The following is a 16192-nucleotide window of genomic DNA, read 5'->3' on the forward strand; positions in this document are numbered from 1 at the left end:
AGGATAGAAGGTGGTGACGCTTCCGTGGGGTGTTAATGAGTGGCCGTGGGAGGAAGGTGGATGAGGGTAAAGATGGAGAGCAGGCTGAGCCGCGGGTTGGGGCCCCTCACCTGCTGCCCGCCCCCTCAGGCTGTGTGCTTTCAGGTCACGGCCAGTGCAGCTGTGGGGACTGTCTGTGTGACTCCGACTGGACCGGCTTCTACTGCAACTGCACCACGCGCACCGACACCTGCATGTCCAGCAACGGGCTGCTGTGCAGCGGCCGGGGCAAGTGTGAGTGCGGCAGCTGCGTGTGCATCCAGCTCGGCTCCTACGGGGACACCTGTGAGAAGTGCCCCACCTGCCCTGACACCTGCACCTTTAAGAAGTGAGTGGGCAGAGAAGTGAGTTGGAGCCAGTCGGGTGCTAGAAGGAGGGAGGGGGCCCCCCAGGCTAGAATCCCCAACCCTCCAGGTTCTTATTCACCAAAGCTTCAGGAGGAGGCGTCCGCTGCAGCTAAGAGGCTAGCTTTCCTCTTCCCACGGAAAAGTTTGGGCAAAGGTAGAGGTAGAGCCAACCATGCAGGGGCCAAAGTAGCACCCGCTGGACTCCAGTTGGAGAAACCCCTCTCCTGGGATGGCATCCTGAATCCCTGAGTTGGGAGGAAGGCTAAACCAGGGAACTTCTGGGGAACGTTCCCATGTTCCGATCCTGTGGGAGAGTTGGGCTGGAGTTATGAAGGATTCTGTGAAACAGGAGATGTTCGCTAGTACAAACTCCACTCATCTGGGGTCAGGGGAAGCTCCTGCCATTTCTCTTGCCACTTTAAGCAGGGCTGGGCTCATAGGCATGCGACCTGTGCATTTGTACAGAGCCCTGTGCTTAGAAGGGCCCCATGCTTGGTTTACCGCTCTGCCGGCACTGTCTTGTAATGCTTAGGGATTTTTGAACAAGGGACCTGACATCTTCTTTTGTGCTGGGTCCCCAGATTACATGACCGGTTCTGCCTTTAAGGCTCCTGGAAGTGGCACACACCTCACCTCCTGTCACACTCTCGGATGGGACATGAAGAAGTTTAATGAGGGGACTGGGGCCTTCTGCCTGCCAGGCCCTGCCTCTGGGTGAGGAGGAACTCCCACCCCTGAACTCCAGACCCGACCCTCTGGGTCCCCCAGAATTGTCTTACAGGGGTTTTTGTTTCGGTGTTTGTTTTCCGAGGTGGGGCAGCTTTCTGGTGTGTGGAGGTCAGAGCTGGACTGACACACACGTAGGTTTGCTCCTCTCTCGTCTTTTTTGTTTATTTATTTTTGAGAGAGAGAGAGGGAGACAGAGTGCAACTGGGGGAGGGGCAGAGAGAGGGACACATAGAATCTCAAACAGACTCCAGACTCTGAGCTGTCAGCACAGAGCCTGACGCGAGGCTCGAACTCGCGGGGCTCGAACTCAAAGACGGCGAGATCATGACCTGAGCCGAAGTCGGATGCTTAACTGACTGAGCCACCCAGGCGTCCCTCTCCTCCCTTGTCTTAATCTCTGTGTCGTCTCTCTTTTAGGGAGTGTGTGGAGTGTAAGAAATTTGACCGGGGAGACCTACGTAAAGAAAATACCTGCAGCCGTTACTGTCGTGATGAGATTGAGTCTGTGAAGGAGCTCAGTAAGTTCAGCATGTCTTAGAATCGCGCACATATGCGGCCGCTGAAGTTTTCAGTTGATCCCAGAACGTGTCTATGTCTCATCAGTAAAATGGAAGAGTAATCCCTGCCTCAAAGGCATGTTGTAAAGACCTGAGGCACACGAGGCACTTAATAAAGGCCAGCTTCCCTGAGTCCTCTTGTGCCCTCTGCTAATTTGTTCCACAGTCCCTCCCCATTCTGCTGCTTCCTGGAACCCACAGACTCAGCAAGACCCTACAGACAACTTTTAAAGTATGTAGAAATCAACCCTAACTTGACCTCCCCCGGGAAAGGAAGACAATGCATCCCATTTTACGGATGAAGAAACCTAGGCTAGGTGACGTCAGTTTAGGAGGCTAGTAACCATTTACTGAGTTTACTTAACTGAGAGTGTTAAGCAATGCCCAGGCATACTGCTCTGCTGGTTTGGAGGGAAACCTTCACCCTTATGGATTTTAGCTAAAATCATAATGCTGTAGCCTTTTTTGGCTCTCTGGAGCCCTTCCTAGAATAAGACAGACAAAAATACAGTGGTGAGCAAAACTCTTGCCTGCAGTCATTCTAGTTTGAATTTCACCTTGACCGAAAAGGGGATAATCTTTGTTGCTGTCAGCGCATCTGATGTGGTTATCTGGGTCAGCTAGGCATTGGTTGGTCTAGGGAGATGGCAATCTCTCCTGAGATAGCTGTCTCTCACGAAGGCAGGAAACATGTTTTCAGTGAGAGCCACAGTGAGACACAGCCAGTCAGTCGGCTTCTGGCTGGGGGTGTTACAGAAAAGGGTCAGCTCTCTGGATCCTTTGGCTAATATCAGAAGTGGGGCTGGTGGGGGGGGGGTGAGGGGCGTGATTTGGAGATTGAGTTTGAAGAGACGGCTTTTCCTCCTGAGGAGAATCGGTATGCTGTGATTAGCTCAGGCGGGTGAGACTGCTGAGAGAGATGTGAGATGTTTTTATTACCTAGACCAGAGGGGAATCTCAGGTTAGTTGAAAGTATTTCTCTTACCCCCTACCCCCGTGCCATGATAATCATAAAGATAAATGCTTGTTTGTATGGAATTGTGTAACTTATAAAAGTTAGGCAAGTATCTTTTCATACACATGATCTTGTCTTTTTCTCAGCCACCTAGTAGAGTAGAACTGTGGTACTGTTGTTATCTTCATTTTGCAGATGAGGAAACTGAATCTCAGAAAAGCTACATAACTTGCCCGAACAAGTTAAGCTTAGAACTGAATCTGGAAATCCTTACTCTTTCCACTGTACTCTTAGACCACTGGTTTTCGGGAGGCTCATTGAGTTCAAGTCTGATACTATACTTGATCTTAGCCAAAAGGCTGAGAAGCAATCATTGAGGTCAAGTCTGGTATGCTCTGAGACTCCTGTTTTAGTTCTGTTCCATCACGTACTTGTGTTGACCTTGGTGCATTTGCTTAACGTCATCGTGTGTCAGTTTTACCTGTCTGGTTGCATCACTATAGGATGTGGTGCAAATGATAGAGGGGCACCTGTAGTTTCCCTGTCAGAATAACAGGCTTCAGAATTAGAAGAGGTGAAGCCTACAAAAAAGTGATGGGAGTCAGAGAAGAGAGGCTGGCTCTGGAGAGGAACACTGGATCAGACGCAGAAACGGAAGAAATGTAAGGGCTTTGCCAACAAACTATTGAGAATAGTTGAGCCAGGAGGGAAAGGAAAGAGAGGGAAGGGAACACCCTTCTGTATTAGGTACTGTTCACTTGACGTCATTTAGTTCTCTACCAGTGTTGTGGTAGAGGAGGAAAAGGAGGGTTATCCTTTTCCTTTCATAGATGAAGAAAGAGCCAGTGAGGTCAAGTAACTTCCCCAATATTACGCAGCTGACAGGTGGTAGAGCCAGGCTTTGAATCACACTGTGTCATGTGTTCTGTCATGTCCCTTCCAAGGGAAGGAATATGAACCAAAAAGGGTCTAGGAGGGACAAAAGTCAGCAGCGAGTGTCATCTAGAGGCAATTGCCAGGCACAACAGCCATCTCAAATCTAGGCGTCTTGCCTAATGTCAGGCATAGGGTTTCCTGTTGCATACTTTCTCAGAAGTCCCATGACTGGGGTTTGGGGATGGCCCCGTCTTCCAGGAATTGCCTTGTTTTTCACTCTCCCATATTTTCCCCTTCCTCAGAGGATACTGGCAAGGATGCAGTGAACTGCACGTACAAGAATGAAGATGACTGTGTTGTCAGATTCCAGTACTATGAAGACTCCAGTGGAAAGTCCATTCTCTATGTGGTAGAGGAGCCAGGTGCGTGAACCACCAGGGCCCCTGACGCTGCACCTATAGGGAGAGGGAGAGCCACGTTAGGCAGCAATTTCCACCCATTACGCCTCTTACACAGAACAGCCAAGTTATGACTACCTTACAAGTGGTAAGTTAGGGCCTGTCATCTGGGTGTGGGAGATATTTAAATACCGATCTTAGTGAGAAAGTGACTTGCTAATTGAGGAGACAGAAAAAGAAGGTGGGTAAGGAAAGGAAGAAGGTAGATATGGATCCCACGAAGGGACAAAATACATCCTGGCATTGTTTTGAGGTGACAGTATTAAGAAGTGAGGAATTTAAAGTCTGGGACTCTTCAGCGTCCGCTCTACTTAAGGTCAGGTGGTTGCCAAGGGCAACCTGTTCGCTGCTTCAGAGGAAGGCCTGATGCTTTGAGGTGTTAACCTTACCAGGGTCACCATGAGACACAGTACTGGGTTTGAGGCACCAACCCACGGTGTTCTGAGCACTGAAAACATAGTGCTTGCTCTCACAGCCTTCTGGAAGCAGGAGGAGCTCATCCATCATACACAGACCAACCACAGGTTTGTCGCCATCCAGCGTAGTAGATTAGCTCGCTTCCCCTTACGACCCCCGTCTCCTTCCTTTCTCTTACACAACAGACGAAGCTATGAATCACTAGACAATATTTTCAAGTACTTATTGTATATCAGGCGGTAGACTAGGTGCTGGGAATATAACAATAGATAAAGCAGATGTGGCACTCACAGGCCAGGGGGAGAGGGACATGTAAATTGATAGTGATACTGCTGAGGGACAAGGGCTGTGCCAAGGCGGGGGGTAGACAGGAGCTTCTATGAGTGAAGGAACAATGTCTGAAGGCAGAGACTAAGTCAGTTGGTTGCTCGTCAGTTGATTCCTACAGCTGTAGAAATTTCTTCAAATCCTCCTTCAGACCAGGGTCCAGCAAACACTTTCTGTTCAGGGCCAGGGGTTAAATATTTTAGGCTTTGGCGGCACCTGGGTGGCTCAGTTGGTTAGGTGTCTGACTCTTGATTTCAGCTCAGGTCATGATCTCACGGTTCATCGGTTTGAGCCCTACATTGTGCTCTGCACTGACAGTGTGGAGCCTGCTTGGGATTCCCTCGCTCTCTCTCTCTCTTTCTCTCTCTCTCTCTCTCTCTCTGCCCCTCACCCACTTGTGCTTTCAATCTCTCTCAAAATAAATATTTTAGGCTTTGTGGGCCTTGTGGTCTCTGCCATGACTACTCTGCCATTGTAACAGGAAGGCAGCCATAGTCTATATTTAATGCACAAGCCTAAGTATATTTAGAAAGACAGGTGGCAAGCCACATTTGGCTCCCAGACAATAGCTTGCTGGCCCCTGCTTTACGAAAGTGGGTCTCAAACTTTTCTATGTTCCCCTTGTTAAAAAATCGAGAGTCCTGAGCCCCATGCTGCTTCCACGAGCCTCTATGTTCTTTTTATTTGATTTTTTATTACATTTTTAAATGTTTATTCATTTTTTGAGAGAAAGATGGAGCACGAGTTGAGAGAAAGATGGGAGGGGCAGAAGGAGAGGGAGACACAGAATCCGAAGCAGGCTCCAGGCTCTGAGCCCAACGCAGGGCTCGAAGCCATGGACTGTGAGATCATGACCTGAGCCAAAGTCAGACACTTAACCGACTGAGCCACCCAGGTGTCTCCAGCCTCTGTGTTCTTGAATAGTGCTCCTAGCAGTTGTGAGACGCCCCAATATTTGAGTGCCTCTGCTTTGGACACATCACTTCCCCTAGTGAGCCTTCTCAGACCTCCTCCATCATCCTTTCTTCTGATTTGGTTGGGTGCTCCTGTTTGAGTCCCAGAGCAGTTGTGTTTCCCTTAGATGGGCCTTCATTCCACCATTAACTTGCTTCTTTAATCACCCATCTCCCTCAGTAGATCACGTGCTCCACGAACACACGAACCATCTGTCTTATCTATTGTTATATCTCCATACTTGGCTCAGTCATCTACAGAGAAGATACTTAGTAAACGGGTTTTGAATGAGTTACTAGGACTGATTATTTGAGTTGACAGGCGGGCTTGCATACATGTTGATACCTGCTCGGAGAACTTTGGCTGCTTGGAGAAGGAAGCAGGTGACAGTGGAAAGAAGCTCTACTACATCTGGGTCAGCCAGGGTGTTGCTGGCTGCATGGGTACCGGAGAGCATGGCGCCCCCTACCGTGATATTGTTCACCTGCCTTTCCCAGGGCTCTCACCCTTCAGAAGGGAGAAGGAAGGTAAAGGAAAGGGTATGACCTTAGTTTGATTTAGCGACTCAGGGGAAAGCTGACATGGGAAGGGGAGAGGGCAGAGTCTGGGTATGTATCTGTGGGGGAGCACATGTGGATTATTTGGCCATGACCCCTCACACTTTCCCGCCCACCTGTGTTAACATGTTTCATGGATTTTTCCACACCCGCCCTATTTGCACCTTTGTGCTTTCTCATTTCTGAAGGGCAGTATGTTCTTGCTTTGGGGTTTAATGTTACTTCATCTCTGCTATAACAATCCTTGCAGGTGCTTCTGCTGTAACACCAAAATCTTGTGGCTTGATATTCTTAGACTGGAATCCACTACCTGTAATTATGGGGCAGAAAGATGGTGATAACCTGAGCTTGTACAAATAACCCCCCAGGGTGGGGGGTGGAGTAGCTTTTCTGATGTAGATCCCATCCTCCACATGAGGAGATGGGACCCCAGACCCATATTCCCTATCTTGTTGCCCTGGAATTCTGAATTTGACCTCTCTTCTCACCTACCGCCCCCAACTATTTTCAGGGGTTCTGGCTTTGTGCAGAATGTGTCATCTGAGGTCCCAGAGCATAGGAGGGGATTATTCTCATTCTCTTCCCCAACTCATGCCTTTGCGGATGGTCTCCCTGAAGGGCTGGGCCACTGTAAGGCAGTAGAGACAGCACTGCCAAAGGGCTTGGCCTTGACTGGGTGGTGTTCAGCCTACTATGTAGAGTGGGCTCCACTGAGCTGGGTCCTTATCACTCCCAGATAGAGTTGCCTCGTCGAATACAATATGTCCCATTCAACATTTAGTACCTACTTAGGCTGAAAAATTATTGTTTATCTGAAATTCAAGTTTAACTGGATTTCCTGTGCTTTTGCCAAACCTGCTAGCCCTGCCCAGTCTTTCCTGACCTTGGGTCCCCACGATGGGTCCTCATCACCGTGGCTGAGAGATCTCTCTAGAGACCAGCTGATCTCGTCATCTTCTTCCAGGAATCCTGCCATCTACTCCTTTCAGGACAAATGCTTAATAGATGTTTTTGCCTGAAGACCTCTTGACATTCTACCTGTCCCGCCCATACTGACATGCAGAATTGAAGAGATTTCACTCTGAGGTTTGAGGGTCAGCCCTCTCTTCCCAAGAATTCATGATTGTTGTTCCCGGAAGAGCTGGTGCCCTTCACTCCTGGGAACTCAGTCACTGGAACCTCACAGCCTCTCTCCAGATGCTCCTTTAATTATAGACAGGTTATAATTTGGTAGCTTGGGAAATAGCCAGCTTGGGTCTGCATCGGTGGTTGTTTTTGGGTCATGTGTGGTGAGCATAGGGTGTATGTTTAGAGAAGAAGGTGGGAGACAGTGTGGAAAGTGGGCATGACCACCTCTCCAGACCCATCAATACCCGTATATCCAAACACCTAATTACATAACACCTGAGAAGTTACTGGAGTGAGGTCACCCATCAGACACCTGTGGTTTACGGGAAGCAGAGCTCTGCAGAGCACAGTCTGCTTGGTCTTCAGAGGGGTGATGCACCTCTGTCTGTGTTGGTTGTTGACTAGGGTTGAACAGGAAGTCGGCTTTCAATAGGGTTAGGATTAAAGATGACGAAATATTTTGGGAAGGAACTCAAAATATTGTCTGGGTTGGCAGGCTTCCTGGTCTCTAAGTGTGCTAACAAGGTCATTAGGTTCCCAGCCCTCAGAGATGTACATATCCAAACCAGAGAAACAAATACAAATGCCTAAGGAGCTAGGTAAATAAATTAGTGAAAACAGTCAGGTGTAACAAGAACACGAGTAATAACAGTAGCTGATAGTTACTGAGCACTGAGTCTGTGCTAGGCAGAGTTCTGAGTTCTTTAAATATATTTAACTTATTTATTTTTACAGGTTTCTTTTTTTTAAAATATTTATTTTGTGGGAGAGAGAGAGAGAGTGTGCACGAGTTGGGGAGAGGGGCAGAGAGAGAGAGGGAGAGAGAATCCCAAGCAGGCTTCATGATCAGCATGGAGCCCGATGCCTGGGTGGCTCAGCTGGTTAGGCGTCCTACTTCAGCTCAGCTCACGATCTTGCAGTTCGTGGGTTCAAGCCCCTATAGGGCTCTGTGCTGACAGCTCAGAGCCTGGATCCTGCTTCAGATTGTGTGTCTCCCTCTCTCTCTGCTCCTCCCCCACTCATGCGCACTCTCTCTCTCTCTCTCTCTCTCTCTCTCTCTCTAAAAAATAAATAATCATTAAAAAAATAAATAAGTTGGGGTGCCTGGGTGGCAGGCGCAGTGGGTGTTCGACTTCAGCTCAGGTCATGATCTCACAGTTCGTGAGATCGAGCCCCGTGTTGGGCTCTGTGCTGACAGCTCAGACTCTGGAGCCTGCTTCGGATTCTGTGTCTCCCCCTCTCTGCCCCTCCCCCATACATGCTCTGTCTCTGTCTCTCTCAAAAATAAATAAACGTTAAAAACAATTTTTAAAAGTATATATTTAACTATTCTTCATAAGTTTTGGAATTCAGTGCTATTACTTTCTCCATTTTAAACATGGAGAGATAGGAAACAGACACCCAGAAAGGTTAAATAGTTTATCAAAGGTCACATAGCAAAGTAAGTTGTCAGCCAGGATTCGAACCCTGGCGTTCTAGCTCCAGAGCCCACAGTAGCACAGCCTCCATGACAAGTTACATGTTGCCTCTGTTTAGTGGAGAAAAGAGGGTGGTGGCAAGTCTGGCAAACTAGAAAATGTGTCCCATCTAAAGGGGACAGCAGCTACTCACATCTAACCAGGGCTGCCCTGTGGGTGCAGTGTTTCCAGACCTTTTTATTTATGTTTAAAATTTTTTTTTTTTACTTTTATTTATTTTTGAGAAACAGAGTGAGACAAAGCATGAGCAGGGGAGGGGCAGAGAGAGAAGGAGACACAGAATCTGAAGCAGGCTCCAGGCTCTGAGCAAGCAGTCAGCACAGAGCCTGATGCGGGGCTTGAACCCACGAACTGTGAGATCATGACCTGAGCCGAAGTCGGACGCTCAACCGACTGAGCCACCCAGGCGCCTCTATTTATTCATGTTTTTAAAGGGAAGAAGAAGAATCTGAAGTTTTAGGGGGATAATCTCCTGATTATTTAATGCTGCCAACAAAATAAAAATTTAATCAAGCTTTTGTTTTAAATCCAGTAGAGTTAACATAAAATCAACTTTTTTTTTTTTAATTTTTTTTTCAACGTTTATTTATTTTTTTGGGGACAGAGAGAGATAGAGCATGAACGGGGGAGGGGCAGAGAGAGAGGGAGACACAGAATCGGAAACAGGCTCCAGGCTCCGAGCCATCAGCCCAGAGCCTGACGCGGGGCTCGAACTCACGGACCGCGAGATCGTGACCTGGCTGAAGTCCGACGCTTAACCGACTACGCCACCCAGGCGCCCCAAAATCAACTTTTTAATAAACACTTGAGTAGGTTAGATTCTACCGGGGGTGACCTGCTTGTGACCTCTAATTTAAACTACTCAGGACAGATTATCGCTGTCTTAAATATTGGTGCTCCCCCCCCCTTTTAAAAATTTTGATTTATTTTGTAAGCCCTGTTTCCCTCAGAGAGATTTCTAGTAATTTCTTACTTGGTCAAGTTGCCTTTACAACATCCCTGCTCTGTGCTCTCTCCTGACAGAGTGTCCCAAGGGTCCTGACATCCTGGTGGTCCTACTCTCAGTGATGGGGGCCATTTTGCTCATCGGCCTTGCTACTCTGCTCATCTGGAAGCTCCTCATCACCATCCATGACCGGAAGGAGTTTGCTAAATTTGAGGAAGAGCGAGCCAGAGCAAAATGGGACACAGTAAGAGTCGGGGCTGGGCATTTTCTTGAGTCATTGGTTTGAGAGCCTCAACTGGAAATAGTAGGTACTTAGGGGAGCCAGGTTCAGCCAGCACCATAATTTCCCAGTTAGTCTCTGTTGTGGAAATTGGGAGATGGTCCTGTTGTCTTTATTTCTGAAAACCACCTGAGTCTCTCCCTGCCACACAGTGACCATAGGTCCCATCGGTGAGAACTGAATACAGGTAGGGCCCAGCTCTGCTCTGGACACTGACACAATCAAAAGGAAACATATTCTCTAATTGAGGAAGACAGGACAAATGATGGGGGGGGGGGGACGTTATTATTGCCAGTTTGTAGATAAGAAAACTGAGCACAGAGAGGTTCAACGGCTTGCCCAATTGTGGGAGGGAATCAAGTTATGATAGAAATTACTCTTTGAGCCAGCCTCTTAAAACATATCCTCTCTGCAGTTTATTCTGATTGCATTCAATCAAGCATCTATTGAGAACTTTCTATATACTTAATTTTGCTCTGTTCTCCTTTGGCTCATCTTCCACATTCCGACTTTTTTTTCTGGACCTTCCAAAATGGCTGTTTGACTCCACGAATGTCTAGCGGGAGGCTGAAAGTTTGTTCTCATTTGATGGTCACCTCAGGCCTTGGTACTCAAGGGTCCCAAGAAACTTGAGATGTTTCTGTTCGTACAGTGTAGAAATCTGGAATCTCAGCGGCACATGAGAATGTGTTGTATTTCTTGAAATGGGACTCCTAAAGACGGCCAGATCTTATGGGATTTATCACTTTTTGTTAGAAAATAATTTGGGCAACCCAGTGAGGGTCTTATTGTTTCCTGCTAACATGACAGTGGGTAGCGCTTGGAAGGATGAGATGAGAACAAATTAAAATTATTTTGAGTGAAAGCTATCCTCTCTGTTTCAGCTACCACCTGCTACATTTCTCGTCTCTGCCCGCATCCCTCAGCATAGTCACAACAAAAGAAAAAAAAAATTGGAGAAGGGCAAAAGAGAGCATTCAGGAGAGAAGCAGGAAATAGATACTGGCTACAAGTGGTACTGAGGTGTTTGGGGATCACCAAAAAGTAATGGGTTGAATTCAACCCCTTCGAAACAGCAGCACAATGGCATTCCACTTTCTCTCCCCTCTTATTTCCTACCCACTCCCATCTCAGGAGCGAATATGGGGTTACAATGAGCATTAAGCGATTCATGGATGGTGTAGCCCGGAGAAAGGTGTCTTGGGTAAACTCTTCAGGCGAAATGTAATCGTTGAGGGCAGGGAAGAATTGAAGAATTCACTGTAAGACACATTTCTGTTCTCTCCGCAGGCCAACAACCCACTGTATAAAGAGGCCACATCCACCTTCACCAACATCACCTACCGGGGCACTTAATGACAAGCAGTCATCCTCAGTTCACTGTCAGGCTGTCCCAGAATTGTGGACACATCTGCTGTCATGTTTACAGGGAATGAAATCTGTGGGGCAGGATCGGGGGCTGGGAGTGGGGTGGGTTCCAAGAATGTCAGTATGTGGAGGTGTGGGTCTCTGTGCGTGTGTACGCGTGAGTGTGCTGCATGTGGGGGAGTGTGTAATTTAAAACTTGAGGTGTGTCCAGACACGTGGAGCTCCTCAGCCTTTGTCCGCAGAATGCCTCCTTCAGGGATCCTTCCTGCTTAACCTTAGGGTGACCCACGTAGCTGAGCAGGTACTGTTCATTACCTCAGTGAGAAGCCAGCTTTCCTTTTCCGGCCATTTCTCCCGAAGAGAAGGGCAGGGCTGAGCCTCTCATTCCAGAGGAAGGGGCCTTGACTCTGCCTTGAGTTTACGGTTCTTGGGTCCGACGCTCAGCAGCTCTGATAGCAAATGCTGGGCTCTGCAGCCTTGTTGTGTCATCTGGACTTTGATTTCCTTTGCCTTCCCTCAGGCTGAAGGAGAAATCAGAAGCAAGCGGAGCCATCGGAGTTGCCTGTCTTTTGCTATCCCCTCAATCTAGTATGGTTCTCTCACAAGGGGAGCCCTTGCCAGCAATCCTGTTGGGAGTGAGGATGGGAAGGCCACTCAGGGGTCATGCATGGCCTGGATGAATGTGCCAGAGTCCCCCAGTTCATAATCATCACCCTTCAGATTTGTCTCCTTGGCACCCCACCCTAGAAGTTCGATTGGAGGACGCGTGTTACCCTTAGACCAGCATCACCTCTTTACCTTCTACGTCCACACTCTCACTGCTGTAGACATTTGCTACATACTGGGAATTTCTTTCATGACCGGACGCTTTTCCTCCCAGGGAGAGTGCTGTGATGAGAGCCAGAGATCTGGCCCCACCCTTCAGGCCCTCTGCCCCTTGTCCAAGGCACCCCCCCGCCCCTACACCCAATCTGGTGCTTCTGTGTGCTACATCCATCCATGGGGCTGATTGCACTTATCTACCTCTTGGCTGTCTTGTGAAGGAATCATTCCCATGGGTCTCTGAGTCTGCTGGGCATATGTGCCACATTTAGAATGATGGGCCAGTTGGATCAGCGTGTGTGGCCTATTCTCCTATGGGCTGGGCAACCTCATTTTAACTCAGTCTTTAATCTGAGAGGCCACAAGTGCAGTTTTATTTTATTTTTCTCATTGGGTCACCTGAAACCATGATGAGGCTTGCTTAATCTAAAGGAATACGTACAGAAACACATTTGCATTCTATTTTGTAGTTTTATTTGAGGAGGAGGAGCATATTTAAAACAACAACAACAACAACAACCCCACACAGACTTGGGATGGATACAGACCCTCCCACTTGGCATCATTCATAGGGAGTTGCTGCCCATTTGCTGGATCTGTAGGGGCTCTCTCATCCTGGGAGCCTCTGGGGATGGCCCCACGGGCATGCTGGGCCATTTCTGAGCAGGAGGGGTACAAGTGGTTCTTTTCTCCTAGCAGTTGCTTCCTTGGTGTTCACATTGGTCTAAACATTAACAACCACCCTCACCCCCCATTCATCAAGAAAAAGGAAAGAGCTATAGACAGTGGTCTGACGATCAGAAAATGTAAGTCCTGGCCTCATTGTTGCAGCTGAGGAAGCTTTACCCTTAATTAAGGCCAGCCTCTCTTCCTTCCCTTCGGGGCTCAGTTTTCTAGTTTGAAAAATGATAGTTTGGGCCAGCCAGTCTGGAAGGTGTCTTTCAATATCGATAATCTGAGATGCTGGGACTTACTGTGGCATCCGACATACAGTCAAGATTCCGTGAGATGTTGATACTACTTTTTTTGTTGTTAAGTTGGGAGATCTGAGAGACCGGCTTTTGCAAGAGCGGATGTCATTCCACATCACCTTTCTCAATGAAAAAGCCTCATTCTGGCCTCTCTTAGAGCCCCTTCTCCGATGTTTGTTAGCAGTCACATTTCCTAATGTAGCACTCAAGCTCCACTCAGTTTATTATTCCTTAGCTCACTTTGCACACGTTTGCATCCACATATAAGGGAGAGGAATCCATTAAGAAGTAGCTGAAATGTGTATTCTGTGTTCGTGTGTTAACACTGAGAATAAGCCTTGGAATTAGGAGTAGGGCAAATGACTGAGCCTTGTCTCACCCATGGATTACTCTTTACTGAAAGGGATGGTAGTACAGTAGAGGGGTAAATGGGGGAGGGGAGGGTTGATAATGAATCCAAGAAGTTTAGAACCTAACTATACCCTCTGGCTACTGAGACAAGAGTCCATTAAAGCAGTAGTTGGACCTTTTCTTTAGATAAGATGGTTTATATGAAGACACTATATCAAAGGAGGAAGAACATATATTTAAAGGATGAAAAAATCAGTAGGACTCTTCTCTGAGCTTCTGGAAGGAGACTCCTAGGCTTTAAAAAGGCGCCGGGTGGTCCAGTTAGGTGTTTGACTTTGGCTGAGGTCATGAACTCGCATTTTGTGAGTTCCAGCCCCACATCAGTCTCTGTGCTGACAGCTCAGAGCCTGGAGCCTGCTTCGGATTCTGTGTCTCCCTCTCTCTCTGTTCCTCCTCTGTTCACGCTCTCTCAAAAATAAATGAAGATTAAGAAAAAAAAAAAAGACCAATACTCTTTGTATGCGGGGAGAACCTGTAGCTGTGTTCGCGAGACAGCAAATGGCAGTCAGTTTGGGCATCACGTAGGGTGAACATCTAAATAGTATTTTGGTATCAGCACAGCCCAAAGAAGTTATTTATTTGTGCTCAGCTCATCTGGAGAGAACTTATGTTCAGTCTCAGGGTGTGTGGATAGTAATGGGAAGCTTGGGATGCTCCTGACAAGTTGTCACTTAACGAATCCCATCTTTCTCTCTCAGATATTCCTAGACCATCCATGATTTCAAGATCCTTCTCTTTGTTAGGTATTCCTGGTTGAAATGACTTAAGTGCCTTCCTGACTTCCTAACCACCCCCTCTGTTTGAATTGTGCAACAGTAAATTAAATGTGCTTTCCAAAAAGAATTGACCTAAGGCTGCCCAGTTCTTCCTGTGTTGTTATTTCTGTTTTCTTTGGGTGAAAAGAGTAAATGTCATCGCCTCAAAAATGATTATTTTAGAACAAGCCTGTTTCCAAATGTAACCAAATGATGACCACCACGGGGACTGAAGTTTACTCCAGAACGCAGAGCGTTTCTTTAGACTTTCATAATGTTTTCAAACTGAGTAGGTTATTGCTGTTCTAAGAGTTGGAGTTTTTTGTCTTTTAATTGGGGATTTTTTAGGAACTTGTACAACCTCAATAGAACAGACTATCAGTTTAGCCTAGGTTTTGTTTGCAGGAGGCATAAATCAGTACAATAAAGGCTTGATGGCAGATTATTGACAGGATCATTTAAATGCCCAGCTTTAGGGGGAAAAATGCCCAACTTTTATTTAAGGAATTGGGTCTCAAAATGTGGTTTGAGGACCCGCACCCTCCATATCACCTGGGAAGTTGTTAGGAATAAAAATGCACAGGCCACACCCCAGGGCTACTAACTCAGAAAATCTGAGATGGGGCCGGGCCCAGTGTTGTGTTTCAGCAAGCCCTCCCTGTGATTCTGCTGCTGACTCAAGTTTGAGAACCATTGACTTAAGAAGTCACTTACCTGTCCTTCTAGCTTACTAAGTTTGCAGTTAAGTTATCTCAGTTACTAAAAGATTATGAATATAGCTTGGAGGGTATATTAAGAAAACCAAATATCTACCCACACAAAATGAAAATCCACTTTTGATCCATTTTCCAAATTAAGTGATCAGAGGCTTCTGGTTCCCTCACAGCCACAAATTCCCATGAAAAACTAAAAGTACTAGATCAAAATCACAGGGAAAGAAACCCAACTAACAGGATACTTGGCAGGCATCTAAGAAAACCTTTTATTCACAGGAGATGGGATGAATATCGAAATTATTAGCATTATCACTTTATAGGGTAAGACTCTAGAATTTGCAACTTCACTTTCTGCTATTTAAAATGTATTGAGCATCAACAGTGTGGGGTTGAAGTACTTTATAGCACACTCATCATCTTTGCCTTTGGGTCTTACATTCCTTAAATAACGTGCATTTTTAAAAAACATTACAGTGCATGACGTCATAAAAGGATTATGTGAACACACACTGAGACCTTTTATGGTGAAATGTAGGTACACTGTGTTTTATTTACTTCATGGTAACTGATGAATAAATATCTGGGTAAAATGGAGGACTTTATGTGAAAATGAAATGAAAAGCTATATATCAAATCATATTTGTAATCCCCTAACTCTTGGCCTGTGTAGTCTGAACTCTACAGTAACAGCCAAGTAATGACCACTGGGATCAATTACAAGCAAGTTGTCTTGGAATTACAGTGCATTCATTTTTCACACTGATGTAAGGAAACTAACATATGCTGTGCAAGAAAACCATTTAATGCTTGTTGAAAAATAATTTCTATTTGGTTTTGTAACATATTTCTTGAAATATCTATTTCTGATATTTTGTAGTTTGACTAAAGCACACAGGCAGTTTTAAATGCTTGTGATTGGAGTTGTCTATATTGTTAAATTTTAAGGGGCGCCTGGATGGCCCAGTCGGTTAAGTGTCCGGCTCTTGGTTTTGGCTTAGGTCGTGATCTCACGGTTTGTGAGTTTGAGCCCCACATTGGGTTCTGTGCTGATGGTGCAGAGCCTGCTTGGGATTCTCTCTCTCTCCCTCTCTCTCTGCCCCT

At 46.7% G+C, this 16192-nt stretch overlaps 1 protein-coding gene across 1 annotated transcript in view; it reads left to right on the forward strand.

Moving 5' to 3' along the window:
- Nucleotides 1-14463, forward strand: part of ITGB3 (integrin subunit beta 3) — a 55760-nt gene extending 41297 nt beyond the window's left edge. Inside the window, exons 11-15 of the mRNA XM_003997035.6 lie at nucleotides 145-367; nucleotides 1533-1633; nucleotides 3806-3925; nucleotides 9846-10012; nucleotides 11339-14463. Coding sequence (XP_003997084.1) covers nucleotides 145-367; nucleotides 1533-1633; nucleotides 3806-3925; nucleotides 9846-10012; nucleotides 11339-11404 — 677 coding nt within the window. The 3' untranslated portion in view covers nucleotides 11405-14463. The remainder of the gene's footprint in view (nucleotides 1-144; nucleotides 368-1532; nucleotides 1634-3805; nucleotides 3926-9845; nucleotides 10013-11338) is intronic.
- Nucleotides 14464-16192: the final 1729 nt, after the last annotated feature.

This window comes from Felis catus, chromosome E1 (assembly GCF_018350175.1).
Source record: "Felis catus isolate Fca126 chromosome E1, F.catus_Fca126_mat1.0, whole genome shotgun sequence".
In the NCBI taxonomy this organism is placed as follows: Eukaryota; Metazoa; Chordata; class Mammalia; order Carnivora; family Felidae; genus Felis; species Felis catus.